The 16,634-nt window shown below is 37.7% G+C and overlaps 1 protein-coding gene across 1 annotated transcript in view; it reads right to left on the bottom strand.

The window, feature by feature from the left end:
• The window catches only part of SPINK5 (serine peptidase inhibitor Kazal type 5), a 95,810-nt gene that overhangs the window by 33,595 nt on the left and 45,581 nt on the right, over positions 1 to 16,634 (bottom strand). Inside the window, exons 6-15 of the mRNA XM_042959130.1 lie at positions 15,901 to 15,964; positions 14,676 to 14,803; positions 13,184 to 13,250; positions 9,265 to 9,392; positions 7,857 to 7,944; positions 6,629 to 6,756; positions 5,299 to 5,380; positions 3,802 to 3,929; positions 2,225 to 2,303; positions 1,776 to 1,903 (exon numbers count right to left, since the gene is read on the bottom strand). Coding sequence (XP_042815064.1) covers positions 1,776 to 1,903; positions 2,225 to 2,303; positions 3,802 to 3,929; positions 5,299 to 5,380; positions 6,629 to 6,756; positions 7,857 to 7,944; positions 9,265 to 9,392; positions 13,184 to 13,250; positions 14,676 to 14,803; positions 15,901 to 15,964 — 1,020 coding nt within the window. The remainder of the gene's footprint in view (positions 1 to 1,775; positions 1,904 to 2,224; positions 2,304 to 3,801; positions 3,930 to 5,298; positions 5,381 to 6,628; positions 6,757 to 7,856; positions 7,945 to 9,264; positions 9,393 to 13,183; positions 13,251 to 14,675; positions 14,804 to 15,900; positions 15,965 to 16,634) is intronic.

Genomic DNA, 16,634 nt, shown 5'->3' with positions numbered 1-16,634 from the left:
AAGGCTTGCTCCCATTGATCAAATTAAACTTCCTTAAAAGGTGAAAAGACAGTTTGCATTTGGTATGAATGTGTGCAAGACGAGACCATGGAGGGAAGAAGGATTCTCAAAAAAGGCAACAGCCTTTGCTAACATACCCATAAAATATGAGGTAATAAATAAAACTTTATTTCTTTTTGATAAGGAATTAAAAATTTTTTTTTAATGTTTTTGTTTATTTTTGAGACAGAGAGAGACAGAGCATGAGCAGGGGAGGGGCAGAGAGAGAGGGAGACACAGAATCCGAAGCAGGCTCCAGGCTCTGAGCCGTCAGCAGGGCTCAAACCCACACACCTGAGATTATGACCTGAGATCATGACCTGAGCTGAAGTCGGATGCCCAACCGACTGAGCCACCCAGGCGCCCCTTGATAAGGAATTTTTATAGGGATGGGAGAAAAGTACTAAAATAGTTCCAAAATTATGAGATTTCTCATACTTTTTTATATGGAAACTGACCTAAACTTTGCCGTGAGTCTAAGTTGACTAAAATATTTAAGAAGCATTTTCTTTCCATCCTGGGAAATCATCAGAGGAAGCAGCAGAGCTGACCACTAGGTGGCAGAATTCCTTCCTCATCACTGAAAGACTGATGTGGAGACACAGAAAAACAGACTGAAACAAGCCTACATTCAGGCAAATATAATTACTAGAAGTTGATAATGGCATTGCTAAATGATTATCTTCTATCTATACCATAGGGTGAGAAACATCATTTTCTTCATTTTTTTTTTTTTCCTGCACTAATGTTTCTAACTTTCCCAACTCTCTGGGCCTTTATTTTGTCATCTATAACTTGTGATAATGTAAGAAAGATCTATTTCATGTTTGTCTTGAAGATCAAATGAGATTAGGCAGCAAAGCTTTTTGCAAATATTTGTCAATGATATGCATTCAATAAATGTTGGTTATAATGATTATATGTTCATCATCTTGACTTCCATCTAAGAGGTTTTTAACGTTTCCGTGCCCAACCACTATGGGACAAATATTGTTCTCTACCGGGAAAGACTGAATGAATCGTTTCAGAGATTCTGAGTTTATAGCAAATCAATTGGAGTGTTTCTTGGGACAAAGATCAAAGCCTTAAGGAATATCATAGACTCTTTTTTTGTGAGAATACATCATGCCATTTATTCTACAGTTACCCTTTAGTCCCCTGTAAACAAGGATCCAACTTCCACTGTTCCTAAAACAGGCTTCACCTACTTCAAATATTACAAAGTTCATCTTTGTGTTGTGCTCAAATCTGTGTCCCTATAGCTCTCATCCATTTTAACTCTACTTCTTAAGATCACACAGAATGAATAAGAAGAAAGGTAGTAAACTAAAACAAACACTCTCCTAAAACCTGTCATGCACCATAATGATATTTTATATGTAATCTCATCCATTTCCTATTTTAGCTGATAATCCTTCAAGTAACTAAAAAGCAATTAGTGTGGTTACCACAGAGTATTCTCTTCTCTGAATCAAAGATCTTGAGTTCTCTCTAAAACCTCTTTATATCGCAATCATCATCATCTGAAAGCTCTCCACTTGCTTTTAGGTTTTGTATTTTAATGTGTGTGTGTGTGTGTGTCTGTGTGTGTGTTTAGTTCATTGAAATGTGACACCCCAAATAGACTGCTGTACTGAAGAGAAAAATGCATTATTCACAACTGATTATTCACAAATGTTTGAAAACTTCGCTCGGTTCCTTCTCCCCCACCATCAGCAGTCCTGAGCTTTACTCACAAGAAGGCCTCACACATGGAACAGGTGTTGCCATGCACTTTCCCATCTGGGCCCTTGATGGGGTCGTTCTCTCTGGTGCAGAGAAGCTGTCCGTTCTTCCTTAATTTGCGGTATTCGCTGCACAATTCCTGTGAAATTGAGGAAGGAAGTTCGAGGTCTTGAACATAGGTTAGATCAGACTGGCAAAACAGCTGCATTTTTTCTCAAATGGGGATCAGCAAGTGGCTTATTTTAGAATAGGTCTTAGAAGACATGACTATTTTTAAAGGATGAGTTATAAACACTTAACCTAGAAATAGTCACATATGCACATGTGTATATGCTCACATGTAAACAAACACAAACTGTACAAACGTTTCCTACAACTTCAGGGGATTTATGAGTTCCCTGAATGCCATCTATGGAGCCCAGGTCCACATGCCTCTGACTTTTGGAAAAGTTTCCCTTACCTCAAAGGAAGTTGTGTTCTTAGATTGTCTCTTATTTCTTGACTCACTTTCCTTCTTTTTCTTTTCTTCTTCTGCTTGACTAAAAGAGAATATAGAAAGAGATCTGTAAGGATCATAGAATGCCCAAATTGCAAGTGATCTCAAATATCAGTTAATTATTGTAGTTAACATTTAGTAAATTCTTACTATGTACCTAACCTCATGCTCATACCATGAAATCTTCTCAACTGCATGTTGTAAAACTTCTATTACGACCCCACAGGTAAGAAAACTGACAGACAGAATGGATCACTTCCCCAAGGACACTTGCAGTTTTCCAACCTTCCAGTACTCACAATTTTCAATACTCAGTATGTCTCATTACTATCTAGCTTTGCTTTAATCTGCCAGTAAATTCTCTACTTACATCATCCGTGAAACCCCACACAGGTCATTCTACCCCTGAAGTCCTCAAACTGTTAGGAAGTTTCTCTTGGCATTGAGCTGGACCCCTTCCAGAGTTTCAACTCATTGTTCCCACTTTCATCCATACAGACAGCCTACAGTGTTGATTCCACATTTAAAAACAAAAGATACTTGGGTATTTCAAGGCCATAACTCTCCCCTTGCTAAGTATGCCATGTCTTAACAGTCCTCAGGGGAGATGGTTTGTATTCATTTCCTCTAAATATGTTTTTGCTTTTCTGCTGAAGTGGAGCTCTCACAAAGGAACACAAAGTTAATCTGGACTCAGTGCTTACATTTTCTAGAATCCCTTCCATAACAACAACAATTGTCTATTGAAGAGAGAGATGTTGAACATATAGCCACACATATCAATTTACAGCTATACTAATTGTGGTTAGTGCTATAAAGGAAAGTCCTCGTCACCAAGATGGAACAATTGAGGGGTTAGGGGCATGGAGTAGGCTTCACCATGATTGTTTCAGCTGACAAGTCAACACATGGAGGGGTTTACTGTGCCAGATACTCATCTTTCCTATTCCAAGTCGTTCCCCCAGGTCCTGTGTATGGACTAATGTACCATTTTGCATACTGATATGTTTGCTTTGTGATTTGTTGTGTGATTTCAGATGACTTCACAACCTGCTCTGTAGGGGTGAGATCCTTGTTTTATATCCTGTACACTTCCAGAGGAACTCAACCAGTGATTGATATGCAGGAATTATTCTTTGGAGTTGGTTAGGAGTGACATCACCATGATGGCAACATAGGTGGTTCCTAACTTCCCTCCCCCTCACGAGAACAGCCGACTTCTATTCAAGAACACGACATGACTGAGAGAATCCTACAACACAGGGGTGAGGCTGAAGCACACACTGGACCTGAGACCAAGACAGACTGCATTAAAAGGGTAAGAGAAGGAGCTACACGTGGACCTCTCTGCCTCTCTCTCAGGACAGAACAGGAATTATTCTCTGATAATTATGACATTGTGCAAAACTGTCACTGACAAGAAATAAAACACAACTTAATTTTTAAGAAGTAAATACAACAAAGCTAACATTAAAAAATTTTAAAAATGAAGCAGAAAGGACAAAAGTCTCCCTCATTTTTCCAGCTACAGCGCTACTCACAAGAACACCTCACACATAGAGCAGGTGTTGCCATGCATTTTCCCATCCGGGCCCTGGATGGGGTCGTTCTCTCTGGTGCAGGGGAGTCTTCCATTCCTCACAAGCTTACGGTATTCACTGCACAGCTCCTGCCGAAACAGAGAAAGCAAGTTGGGGATACTTGCTTTTATGCCTATTCCAAGCAGAATCCTGGAACATCTACAGTGGCAGAAACTAGTGTTATGTTTCTTTGATTCCAGGATTTCAGCTGTGTTTCTCTCACATGTAAAATTCAGTTCAACAAACAAAACTCATCATTTGCTAAGAGATGGGAACAAGTTGAACACAATAGGATGTCAAAATATAATAAATGAGGTGGGCAAGTAAACTCCATTTTAATCTAAATGGAATAAAATAAGTGCAAACATGTAGGTACAAGAAAATTTGAGAATGCAGAGGTTGAGGCCATGAGATCTGATTGTGAAAAGCAGAGAAGATGTCATGGGACAGGAATAATTTGTATGAGACTGAAGAGCAAACAGGATTTTGTGGGTAAGAAGACGATTGGGGAATACGCATACTAGATTGTTAAAACAAACTAAGAAACAAAGTTGTAAACTACACGGGCATATAGCAGAACATGAATTTCTAAATGAAGGTAAGAAGCCAAATAAAATAGAGATAAGGAGGTTGAGGTGTATGTTGCAGTTAATGATGAGCCATTTGTGGGCTTTAAGCAGATTAATATTTTGAAACTTCAGTTGTGTTAGGGAGGATAGTTGGATAAGGGAAAGACTAAAACCTAGAGGGAGAAGTAGGAGACTTTCATCATCTAAACAATAGGTGATGGGGGGCCTGGGTGGCTCAGTCAGCTGAGCATACAACTCTTGATTTTGGCTCAGGTCATGATCCCAGGGCTGTGGGATCAAGCCCTGCATCAGGCTCTGTGCTTACTTGGGATTCCCTCTCTCCCCTTCTCCCTGCTCCTCCACCACTTGTATACTCTCTCTCAAACACACACACACACACACACACACACACACACACACACACCCCAAGGGAAAAAAACCCCAAAACAATATGTGATAATAACTTAATAAAAGGCTATGGAAACAAATATTATAACATTTCAGGGATAAAAATCAGGCTTTCTGTGTGCAGAATGAAGGTATTTTTATCCCAACTCAGATGTGAAATTTCCAAAACTCGCAGGTAGAAAATATACACGTAGAGTCTCTGGAAACTGGTTTGCCAAAGTCTAGCACAGTCTGTACTGGTGAAACCAGTACTAGAAGTCAGTTTTTTCAGACTTCAGAGAAGTTATTCTTATTGTACAGGATTAGTCTCTGAAGCAGCGAGAATGGATCAAGCACCCATAGCAGTCATCTCAATGTCATCTCCAGAGGAAAGGGTTAAGATTTCCTGGGAATTTTTGCAGGACAATATTCTACCCTATAGACTCTGAAATATGTTCAAATTATAGTGCCCAGTAGGACTCATTGGGTGGGTTCCACTCACTGCGTATGAAGGTGCTTTTCCAGATTCTCTTTTACTTCGTGCTTCATCTTCAGCCTTTTCCTTTTCTTTAGCTTCTGCTTGGCTGAATGAGAGAAAACGAGAAGAATCCATAGGACCAAATACAGGCAATTATTTGTCCACATTCCTGCATTGATAATTTCTCCTCCCTCTTTAGGAAGAGCAATTTTGGCCTTTTATCGCTAAACCAATGAGAAACAACAAAATAGCCTCCAGTATGGTAAGATACCATAACTTCTTCATAGTTTTTGCTTAACATTGAAAGAAATATAGTGATTGTGGATTTGGAAAACTTGCTTTCTGTAAATTACCTTTCTTGCCTGAGGTCAGAACAGAAATGTCATCAATGTCCACAGAGGAGGTATCAAAACTGGTACCATAGTGACAGTATACCTGGAGGCTGAAAGTGGCCTTTACAAGCACATTGACTGGTTCCCTTGTTTCACAGTGAGGCAGAGACAGTTTTGGCTATACTCTTAGGACAGGACTACAACTAAACAAGTTCTCTCCTCTTAAGTCTATAGTCTATCCATCACATCGTGCACACCCTAGCTTTATTAATTCACCTTACATGTATTGCTTACTCATGGCTGTGTTATCTAAAAACAAAATATAGGGTGGTGGGAAAAGGCCAATAATTTTCATACACTGATAAACCAAATGAGCTTACATTTGCTTGGCACAATGGAATTGCATAGTATGTACAGCTAACTGATGGCATTTCAATTACACAAGGCTGTCAATCAAAACAAAAGACCATAGATTTGAAATGTAAATCAACTACTTAATCTGAGCTCAATCAAATAAACTGGGAGCAATTCCAAATCTTGAAAGCAAACTGTCAATTCTAACTTACCGAGAAATGTCACATTATATATTGTAATATTTAATTTTATAAGGGTTCATGGTCGTTTCATGGGCAACACTAACTCTAGTAATCACTTTCTGCTTTAGGCGTTCACTTTGGGCCCTAACGTCTCCAGAGGATGAGATGCCACAAACTTGTACAACAGGTTCACATATGATGCTTCAGCAGTGGGAAGAATCTGATATTTGCACAAGCTCATGGTTGTCAGGATGTTCCAGTGGTAAGAGAATGAATGTCGGGGAAACAGACATATTGGAATAAATAGTTCCCAGCTTTATTGGCTTTATTGCTAACATTCTATGTAAGTATTCAACTTATTCAACTCCTTTCCCTATTTTGAGCCACAGCTTCCCCATCTATGAAAGTAGCTAGTTCTATTAGACCATCTGTAAGTTCCCTTCTCTCTTTGGTGTTCTTTTAGACACTTTGACATTCTATACTCACTAGAAGGCTTGACACATGGAACATAGGTTTCCATGCATTTTCCCATCTGGACCACGAATAGGGTCATTTTCTCTGGTACAGAAAAGTATTCCATCCTTTGCATGATGCTGATATTCACTGCAGAGTTTCTAAATAATGAAAATGAGACACTTTAGATATAGTTCTCTATTCTGTTTATACATTTTAGATACTGTGGAGGATTTGAGTGACAGGAGACTGAAGTTAGAGAAAATATAGAAAAAAAATAAGGAAAGAAAGGGAGGGAAGAATTGAGGAAGAAAGGAAGGGAGGGAGGAAGGGAGGGAGAGAGGAAGGAGAGAGTGAAGGAAGGAAGGTAAAGAAGGAAGAGAAAGAAGGAAGAAACTGGAAATGAAAGATAAAAGGATAGTTTTGATTTGAGAACTAAAATTAAAGGATTGTGGGAAAGAAACCAGTTGAAGATGAGGGCTAGACAAAAAGATGGAGTTACATGAAGTCAGAAGGGGACTAATGAGGTAGGCTGTTTTATGAAACTGTGAAACTGCACACTAGAGAAGGTGGGCTAACTCACTGTTAGAAACAACTTAAATAGAGTTTCTTCATGGAGTGAAATGGTCCAAATATCCTCCAGGATACCTTCAAATGTTGGCTTGTCATACTACCACTGGATTGTGCCAATATTTCTGACTCTATGAACACAATGTGGAAGATGAACTGAATCTTGAGGACTGAGGGAGATGTTGGCTACAGACATAGAGACTAGGCAGAATGCTAATACCCTGACACAAAGGAAATCTATTAGAGATATGAGCTAAGTTAGTAGCAGGAGAAAAAAAAAACAACAACAGATGCCTGGTTAAGATATGTTTAGAAAGTAGAATGTGGTATGATTTTAAAGGAAGCATATTAAAATGTTACCCTGAAGACCTCCAAACAACTACCACACATATCAAACTTTGAATTCAGATAGTGCTTTGATATATTACCTTCATTTAGGAACTATTTTACTAATATGACTTGATTAATTTTCTCCAAATAGAGCTAAAAATTGTAATGCCATAATTATTCTTATAAATCTTATGAATTAATAACTATAAATCACTTTCCAGAAGATCCATCAGTAATGGAGGAAAAATGAACCAACATCGAAAAGGCTTTCTAGAGTAAAATGTAAGCGCACACACACACACACACACACACACACACACACCCCGAAAAGTCAAAACAAGGTGATCAAACTAATCATCACCTCAATTTCTCTTTTAACTTTAACTTTTTCTTTAGCCTTCCTTAGGTTTTCATGTGCTTTATTTTTTTCGTCTGAAAAACGCCGTTTCCTAGAGAAAAACAAGACAAAATAAATGTATACAGATGCTTCAAATCTTTATGTTACAAAATAGTCATTTAGGTGAAGGTGGAAAAACAGCCACATGTTCATGAGTTCTAATACAAACATTTTCCAATCATCTTAAAGATCCTAATTAGATTGAAATCTTCACTCTTTACCCCCCCAATCCCTTTCATTTTGCTTTCATGTATCCACTGCAGTGATCTTTTTTGTCATCTTCCTTTTTTTAAAATCCCCTTAGCTTAAGTTCTACCTTCATTGAGAAGACGTCCCAGATCTCAAAGTGGAAATGGGTTGTATAACTGTCACTGTATTTTCATACCTGAATATTCTCTTATGGGATAGTTCTCACTCTGTCTTGAAATGTGGGTGTTTGCGGAGGCACTTATTTGTACTCTTTAACTTTAAGCTTCTTGAGAGCAGGGATCTTCACTTGTACATTCGTTCAACATTTGGGCAGTAACAATTTTTTGTCAAGTGCAGGGCACTTGGGCATATACTACAGCAGCATACAAAACAGACACATACCCTGTGTTCTTGGAATTTAGAACCCAGTAGAAAAGACTAACAGTCAACAAATAGTCATAGGAATAATTACACAATTACCAGCTGTGATGATTGTTAGGAAATAAAATTAAGAGTTACAAGGATTGATTTCAATTAGGAATTTCAGGAGTCTTATCCAAAGAAGGATAATCTTGAAATGCAATCCACAGAGGGGGAGACACTAGCTGGCCAAGACTGAGACAGACTTGCTGGAGGACAGCATAAAAAAAAGAGCTTGGAAAGATCAAGGATATGAATGAGTGACAAGACCTTGTCTGAGACATCTTCATAAATGCCATGATTTCTATGTTGTGGGATTTGCCCTTCCCCAAGGTCAGATGCCCGAGATGAAAAGATAATCTCATTCACATACGAACCTCATGTTTTTGTGGGTGTCAATATCTGTCTATCACAATGGGATAATTACTGAAGGAAAACAGTCAAAGTCTTGGTACCTGCTTTTACCCTCATCCTGTATTATGAGTAGCTCATAAAAAGGCTTACAAAAGTGGTGGGAGGAAATATTAAGAAGTATTTTGTAATCCAGTCTTCTAACTGGAAAATCGAATCCATCTGTACTCAGAAACAGACATACATCATGAGGATCTATTTACTAGGTGATATCATGTTTTGTAGAGGGCAGAAAACTGCTCAAAAAATTCTAAACAACAAAGCTGTACCTCAACATCGTGCTTATTCACTGTGCCAATCAATCTCCACTTCACGCGCCCATTCACTCCAAAGAAACTGCATCTATACTCACAACATTTCAGCACACAGGGCACATTTGTTGCCATGCATCCTGCCATCAGGGCCACGAACTGGGTCACTCTCCCGTGTACAATAAAGTCTTCCATTCTTCACTTGGGTTTCAAATTCCTTACAAAAATCCTTCAAAAAGATAACTAATTACACTTAGCACTTTTCTACTCTTGAACACAGAAAATGTATACCATGGATTTATAGTCACAGAATGTCAGGTGTAGAAGATGTTGGTAAACATGTAACATATTAATGAAGATTAGTAAGAAATAGAAATAGTAATTATGTCATAACATTACTTGGTACCTGTATCTACTATTTGGTTTATTAAAAGGTAAAGAGCATTATAAAGAATAAGGCTGAGCATTTATTTCGTAAAACGAGATAGCTCTTGTTAACTTCCAAGTCTATGAAAAAAGGATTATAAAAAAAAAAAGATCTTTCAACTAGTCCCAACAAAGACATAACAAAATGCAGCTGCCAAGACAAAAGCAAAAATTTGTCAACAAGCAGAACAGAGAATCTGTGAGATGTGATGCTTAAACACTATTTAATATGGACTGAATCAAGAACAATCCAACATGGCTTGCAAGGAAATAAGGTGGCATCCAATGACATTACACTTTCTTTCATTTGTTCTCTCTGTGAATCTGGGGCCTCCTTTACTTATGTTCATTTTTATGGGCTCTGCTTCCTTTATTGATATCTATTTCTAATACGGTAGATAGAAAGCACAGAAAATGAATCTAATTTTCATTCACTTCCCACTGTAGAGAGAGGAAAAACATCAAGACTAATATTTATTTAGAAAACCTTAAAAGGCTGTGACTTCCCCAAATGTTCCAAGAAAGGTTTGTATCCAGATTTCCCAATACTTTAGTTCAGTGGTTTCAGGTTTTTCTCTCTGTTTGGAAATCCTACTATTAGATGAAGGCTAAACTTTATATCTATGTCTATATTTCTATCTATACCTCCCCTAAATTGCTCTAGACTTAGGGATCTCTCATGTCAACAAACATGTTTTGTGATGGTGTATATTACTATATAACCTACAAAAAATGCTTTTCAAAGCCTTTTTCAACTGTGTGACCCTCATTTTCCCATTTCAGCCAAGAAAACATGAGCACAAAGAATGTGGTTTGGAGTCTGAAGACCTGAGCAGCTAGATTGCCTTTAACTCCCTGGGAGATCACAGCAAAGCCCCATCACCTTAGAGACCTCAATCTCACCTACCTACACAATGAGGCTTTTGGAATAGATGCTCTTTAGGACTTTTTCTAGATCTAGTATTCTCAATTTTTAAAAAAGAACTCCTATTTCATGAGGACACTTTAAAAAAGGACTCTAATTGACTCTTAATAAGAAGATACTTGTTTTTGGAGGAGCAGTGGGTATGCACCAAACTTCCTGGTTATAATGATGTAGGAATAAAGACATAGAAGACAATCACCTGATAATCACAGCATAGTAACAAAATTACTGTTCAATGGTTCCCATAAAAGAAACAATGATAATTTCAGTTTATAAGTTGTGATTCATCTAAGGAGATTCTGAAGAAATACTTTTGTGAGCAAACCACTGACAGGTTAATTATGGGGCAGTTATTGAGCCATCACTATAAAGCATCCCCATTCAATACAATCATGTCCTGTGACCCCACCAAAACAATGACCCCAGCTACAGAGAAAAAGAGGGAAAAATAGCCAAGACATGATAAAAGACAATGGAAAAGATCTGTGTTTCTGAAGTAATAAAATGCTCGATATTACAAGATGACCCAACATTTTTGACTGAAATTTAACCACCAAAAGAAGTGCTTTTCAAATCTTAGTGAGTATTCAACAAATTACTGACAACTCTGAATGCTCCACTTTTCTTCATTTAAACTCTCAACACTCTATTTAGGGTGGAAAATATGCTTCATTGAATAGTAGTATGAGGTGGAAGCTTAGCCCAGGTCCACCAAAAACTGGACCTATGACTATCGTAGGAAAACATTTGCCCATCATCCACAAAAATAGTATCTTGTGATGCCTCTCCCGATCTGATGGGGAACCCCAAATGTGGGGTGAAAGAATTCACCCAAGGCAGAACAAAAGAGATAAAAGTTTATTGAATACATCACAAGGGTGGGGGACAGGAGAGCAAAGGAGAGGCTACCTGCCAGGAGGCAGTGGGGGACTGTATTTAAAGAGGGAAAGTGAGGAGGTATGGGAATGTTTGGAATTTTCCTTTTTTGGTAAGAGTGCCTGGTTGTAAGTAGCTGATTTGTTAGTTAGGACTTGTGAATATTTTGAGGTGGGTTGCCCCAGGGGCCTGTCTGTATTCAGCCAGGGGTTAATGTGGGTCCTTCAGCCTTGATCAAATTTCCATTGCTCAAGGCTATTGTCTAAAAGCAGCTTCTAAACTTGTATTATCATGAAAAGGTACAGAGTGTGTAATCACATTCCAACAAGAAAGTAAAAATTGACATTTATCCAACCTCTTTAATTTGGAACAAAGAAATTGAGGTTCAGAGAGAAGAGATGACTTGGTCAGTTTCACAGAGCCAGAGCATAACAGAACTATAGCTAAAATTTAGGTGTTCTTACTTCTCAACAAAAAGTCATTTAGAAACATAATTACTGTCACTGTCATTGAAAGTACGGTTTAATAACTGTGGTGATTTAGGAAACCCAAGTTGTATGATCTACAATGCTTATTCAATTACGAAAGGAATAATTTTTGTATACTAGGTTAAACAATAAAATCATACAATAATTTGAAAAAACTTAAAGGGTACTTTAAAAACCACAATCTCCGAGTGCTTGAATGGGTCAGTTAAGTATCTGACTCTCGATTTCAGCTTAGCTCATGATCTCACAGTTTGTGAGACTGAGCCCCACATTGGGCTCTGTTCTGACAGCATGGAACCTGCTTGGGATTCTCTGTCTCTTTTCCACTCTGTTCCTCCTCTGCTAACACTCTCTCTCAAAATAAATAAATAAACTTAAAAAAATAAAATAAAAATAAAACCTACAATCTCAATATTTGTGTGGGGTTTTTTTTGTTTAAACAGAAGCAATACTTTTATAAACATAGGCCTCATTGAATGTAATAACCATAATGGAAAAATAACTCCAATTTGTATCAGTGGGATCATATATAAAATACACCAGTGATATACTGTTTAAAAAACTCTAACTGGGTGTTGTATGGAAACCAATTTGACAATAAACTTCATATATTGAAAAAAAATAAAAAATAAAAAATAAATAAAATAAAAATAAAAAACTCTAGACTTATTTAGAAGTTATTCTGTCTATATTTATGTTGCATTAAAAAAATTTATTCAAAGCAAAATTAATCTACACTAAACCAGAGAGAAGTCTGGGGGAAATTAAGTAGAACTTAATTTGCATGTTTTCTTTTTTTTTCTTTCTTTTTTTTTTTTTAAGTTTTTTTTTTAACGTTTATTTATTTTTGAGACAGAGAGAGACAGAGCATGAATGGGGGAGGGACAGAGAGAGAGGGAGACACAGAATCGGAAGCAGGCTCCAGGCTCTGAGCCATCAGCCCAGAGCCCGACGCGGGGCTCGAACTCATGGACCGCGAGATCGTGACCTGAGCTGAAGTTGGACACTTAGCTGACTGAGCCACCCAGGCACCCCAAATTTGCATATTTTCTGACTTACATTCTTTCTTTTTTTCTTAAGCAAGGAGGGAAATTGCTTGAACTTTAGGTGTGGAAATGCTATTTTAAGATTGAATCTAACGATTAATATACTAGGAATAGTGAATGTGGTAAAGTTTGAAATTAAGGGAAACAATTTATTGTAAAAATTAAGGACAATGACATTATTGAATTACCTCAAAGTGTCACACCTAAGTCTGTTAATATTTTGGCCACAAGAACCAAATTATGTTGGTGAGTAATTTACCTTTTCAGCACTTCGTTGAATTCTGGTTTCACCTTCTTTCTTGGCATTTTCTTGAGCTTCTTTTAAGCTGTTATGAAAGAAAACTGTTGGTCAGTTTATGGCTCAATCATATTTTCAGCATCCCTGTGCTAGGTACTTTCACATCCTTGGCCATAACTGGTTAAACCGATCCATTTACATGAGACAAGCTTTTCCCTGTCTTGATTGAGCCAGAAAATTGCCAAAGATAAGGAAGGGTGTGAAACTGACTCACTGACAGTCAATTAGAAGCTCTGTTCTGTAAAAGTAGATGGGTGTGACTCCTTGATTGACAAACAGAAGATTGTTAGGAAAATCCCCTTTAACAGGCAGAACTAAGAGCTTTAATACAATGCTGTGACTACAGTGAAACCAAACTAAGCATTTAAAGTATTGCCATCCACGCCCTTATGTAAACCTTTTCTATACCTTGTAAAGTATTTGTTTGCCTTCATGTAAAAGCACCTCTGTTAAAAAAAAAAAAGCTACATTGAACTGAGCTTCTAAGTCCTCTCATATCTATTACCTACTTGCAGTCTCACCCTGGAGATGGGCATTATTAGTTCTACAGAGGAGAAAACCAAGTGTTAGAGAGGTCAAATTCTCTTTTTTAGCTAGTGCATGAAAAGAAACAGAAAGTCACAGAACTGAGGCAGGATGGAACACTAAAATCACATGCCTCCTAGATAAGAAAGTGGAAATTAGGCTTATTTCCTGTCTGGAAACCGGTTATAATCACTGTTTTGCAAACCTGATAGGATGTGCCCCTGAATTCCATAAGAGCACACTGTAATTTTCAAAGGCAGGTGTGAAGTTTATTAATCTCTTAAATCTATTGAAGTAAATGGAACATTTTAAAGCTTGCTGACATATAGAGAGTCCATACCTTGTTTAACAGCCAGAATATTCAAAAGACTCACTGGATGGTCTTCATATCTCAGCCTCAGTACTCACAACAATGTCAGACACTCAGGAAAAGATAACCCAATTCTTCCCTTTCATAAAGTTCCACCTTTTATTTTAATAATGAATTCAGCCACATGACATTATTGTTATTATTATCATCTTAAATTAGACTTACTTTTAGGAAGAGTCTCTATACATATTCAAATGAAACAATGCATGTCAAATGACTGACGTAGATTATTCCATATGAAACTGCTTTCTAAATTTTAAAATATTGTGCCTTATAAAACATGGTGCATTGTCCTGTCGTTATAATTAAGCAAATTAAGAGTACTGAATTTAATAATGTGATCATCTCATCCACTTCTTTTAAGAAACACTAGCAGATGACATTAATCAAAAAGAAAAGCCACTCTGAGAGCAAGGACTATTTCACCTTATGAAGACAAAGAATTATATGCTTCATGAAAAGGACTGTATCTCTCTGTGGAGTGGTTCTCAACACAGCAACCAAATGCATCCTCACCAAGTCCACCTACGTGCCCTGCTTGGGGATGACGATACTTACAAAAGCTCAGCACACATCGCACATTTATTGCCATGTGTTTTTCCATCAGGTCCAAGGACGGGATCATTTTCCCTTGTGCATCCAAGTCTTCCATCTTTCACATAAGGCCGAAAAGCACTACATACATCCTGAAGAACAGGGAAAGGAACTTGACATTCACCATACTGATTGTAATGCCTTCCACACTGTTTTCAGAATTTTTATAATTCTCAGTGCTTCTCTGCCCAATGCACAGTAGCCACCTGGAGCAGTGCCAGATGCCTAGAAGTAGCTTAGTAAGTACTGCATTAATCATGTGGTTTAGTATGGTGCCCATTTACCTATTCATTTACTATTAAACACAGATACCCTAGTATGTACTAGAACCAAGGTAGAACACGGTCCTTGCACTCAATTTGCTCACTATCTACTGGGGGACACAAAGAGACACTTAAAATATGATGTGTGGGGCACCTGCATGGCTCAGTTGGTTAAGCGTCTGACTTCAGCTCAGGTCATATCTCACCAATTCATGAGTTTGAGCACCTGATTGGGCTCTGGGCTGCCAGTGCAGAGCCTGCTTGGGATTCTCTCTACCTCTCTCTGCCCCTCCCCCACTCATGCTTTCTCTCTCTCTCTCAAAATAAATAAATAAACTTAAAAAAATATACATGACGTGCTAAATGTCTTGGTAGGTGCTCTACGAGCATAGAAAGGGCACCAAACCTTGACTTAGGCAAAACATTCATCTAGAAAAAGTCAAACGTGACATGTCTGAGATACTTATTTCTTTCTCCTATCATCACAAGTGCATAGAATTTTAGCCTAGAGAAAAGCCATTTAATACAAATCTCACTTTTAGATATGGAAACACTGGTACAGTGTGGGTAAGTAATTTGCCGAAGATCTCCTGACAGCAAGTGACAGTGTTAGGGTTTCAATTCAGGTTAAGTGCCTGATGCATAATGCCCTTTCAACTACAAATGTAGTTTTGTTTTGATTGATTGATTGATTGATTGATTTCTCTTTTTCATAGAAAGCAGAAAGAGAGCTGAAAGGTCTCACTACCAAAATAAGCGGTTCCAGTTTCAGGAACTATCAATTGCTTTTCATCTAAATGAGCCATGTTTAAATGAGCAGAAGTTGCCTCCTTCCTCACACCCCACCCAAGAAGAAAGAGGAGAGCATCTTTTCTCTCTCTGGTCAGCCTCCCAAGGGTTTCCACCATTTTGACACTTGTCCTCACCTGCTCTGGATTACTGGTCTCACATTCCCCTTCACTTTTTATGCCAACTTGGGACCTGGTTTTGCTGGAATTGAAAGTTAGTAGACACAGAAGTTTAGCATCACAGAACATCTTACCATTCAAAAAATAACTTATTTTCATTGTATTACGATTCTCTTTTACCCTTGAAAACAGATGTCACACTGCATTCTTTTCCTGACTTACTCTTTATAATGACAGCCTGTGTTTATACCTTGGAGTCAAAGAAATAGAATCACGTTGGAGGGCTAATAAGATTCAGACCTGAAAATATGATTTCCAGAATTTTCCTTCCTGTGTCTAGAGGGGATCCATAACAGGAGAGAGGGAAAAACTACATCTTGTAACTAGATATGCCCCCAAAAAACTATGCTGCTGTCATTGATGGTTTTTTTTAAATATACAAATTCAAGTTTATTGGATGTAACTTGCTACTATACTATTCTTTGTTTGGTTGATGCTAATATTTTAGTTGTCATGGAAAGTACCTAAAGTCCTAAGAATTTTATTTGGTCTAATAGACCTTTAAACCATATCTGAAAACAGAACCATAAATGTAAAAAACACTTTCTACTTTATAAAAAGATAAAAACCACAGCATTTGTGTAACAATAAAAGACCAATATAAGGAGAAAAATGAAGTCATTAAAAGCGATAAGAAAAAAGTTATATCAAAAGATATCATCTGAGGGAAAGAAAAAAATTGAATCCTAATG

Source organism: Panthera tigris, chromosome A1 (genome assembly GCF_018350195.1).
Source record: "Panthera tigris isolate Pti1 chromosome A1, P.tigris_Pti1_mat1.1, whole genome shotgun sequence".
In the NCBI taxonomy this organism is placed as follows: Eukaryota; Metazoa; Chordata; class Mammalia; order Carnivora; family Felidae; genus Panthera; species Panthera tigris.
The sequence above is the reverse complement of the archived record's forward strand: the minus strand, read 5'-3'. Positions and strand labels throughout refer to the sequence as shown.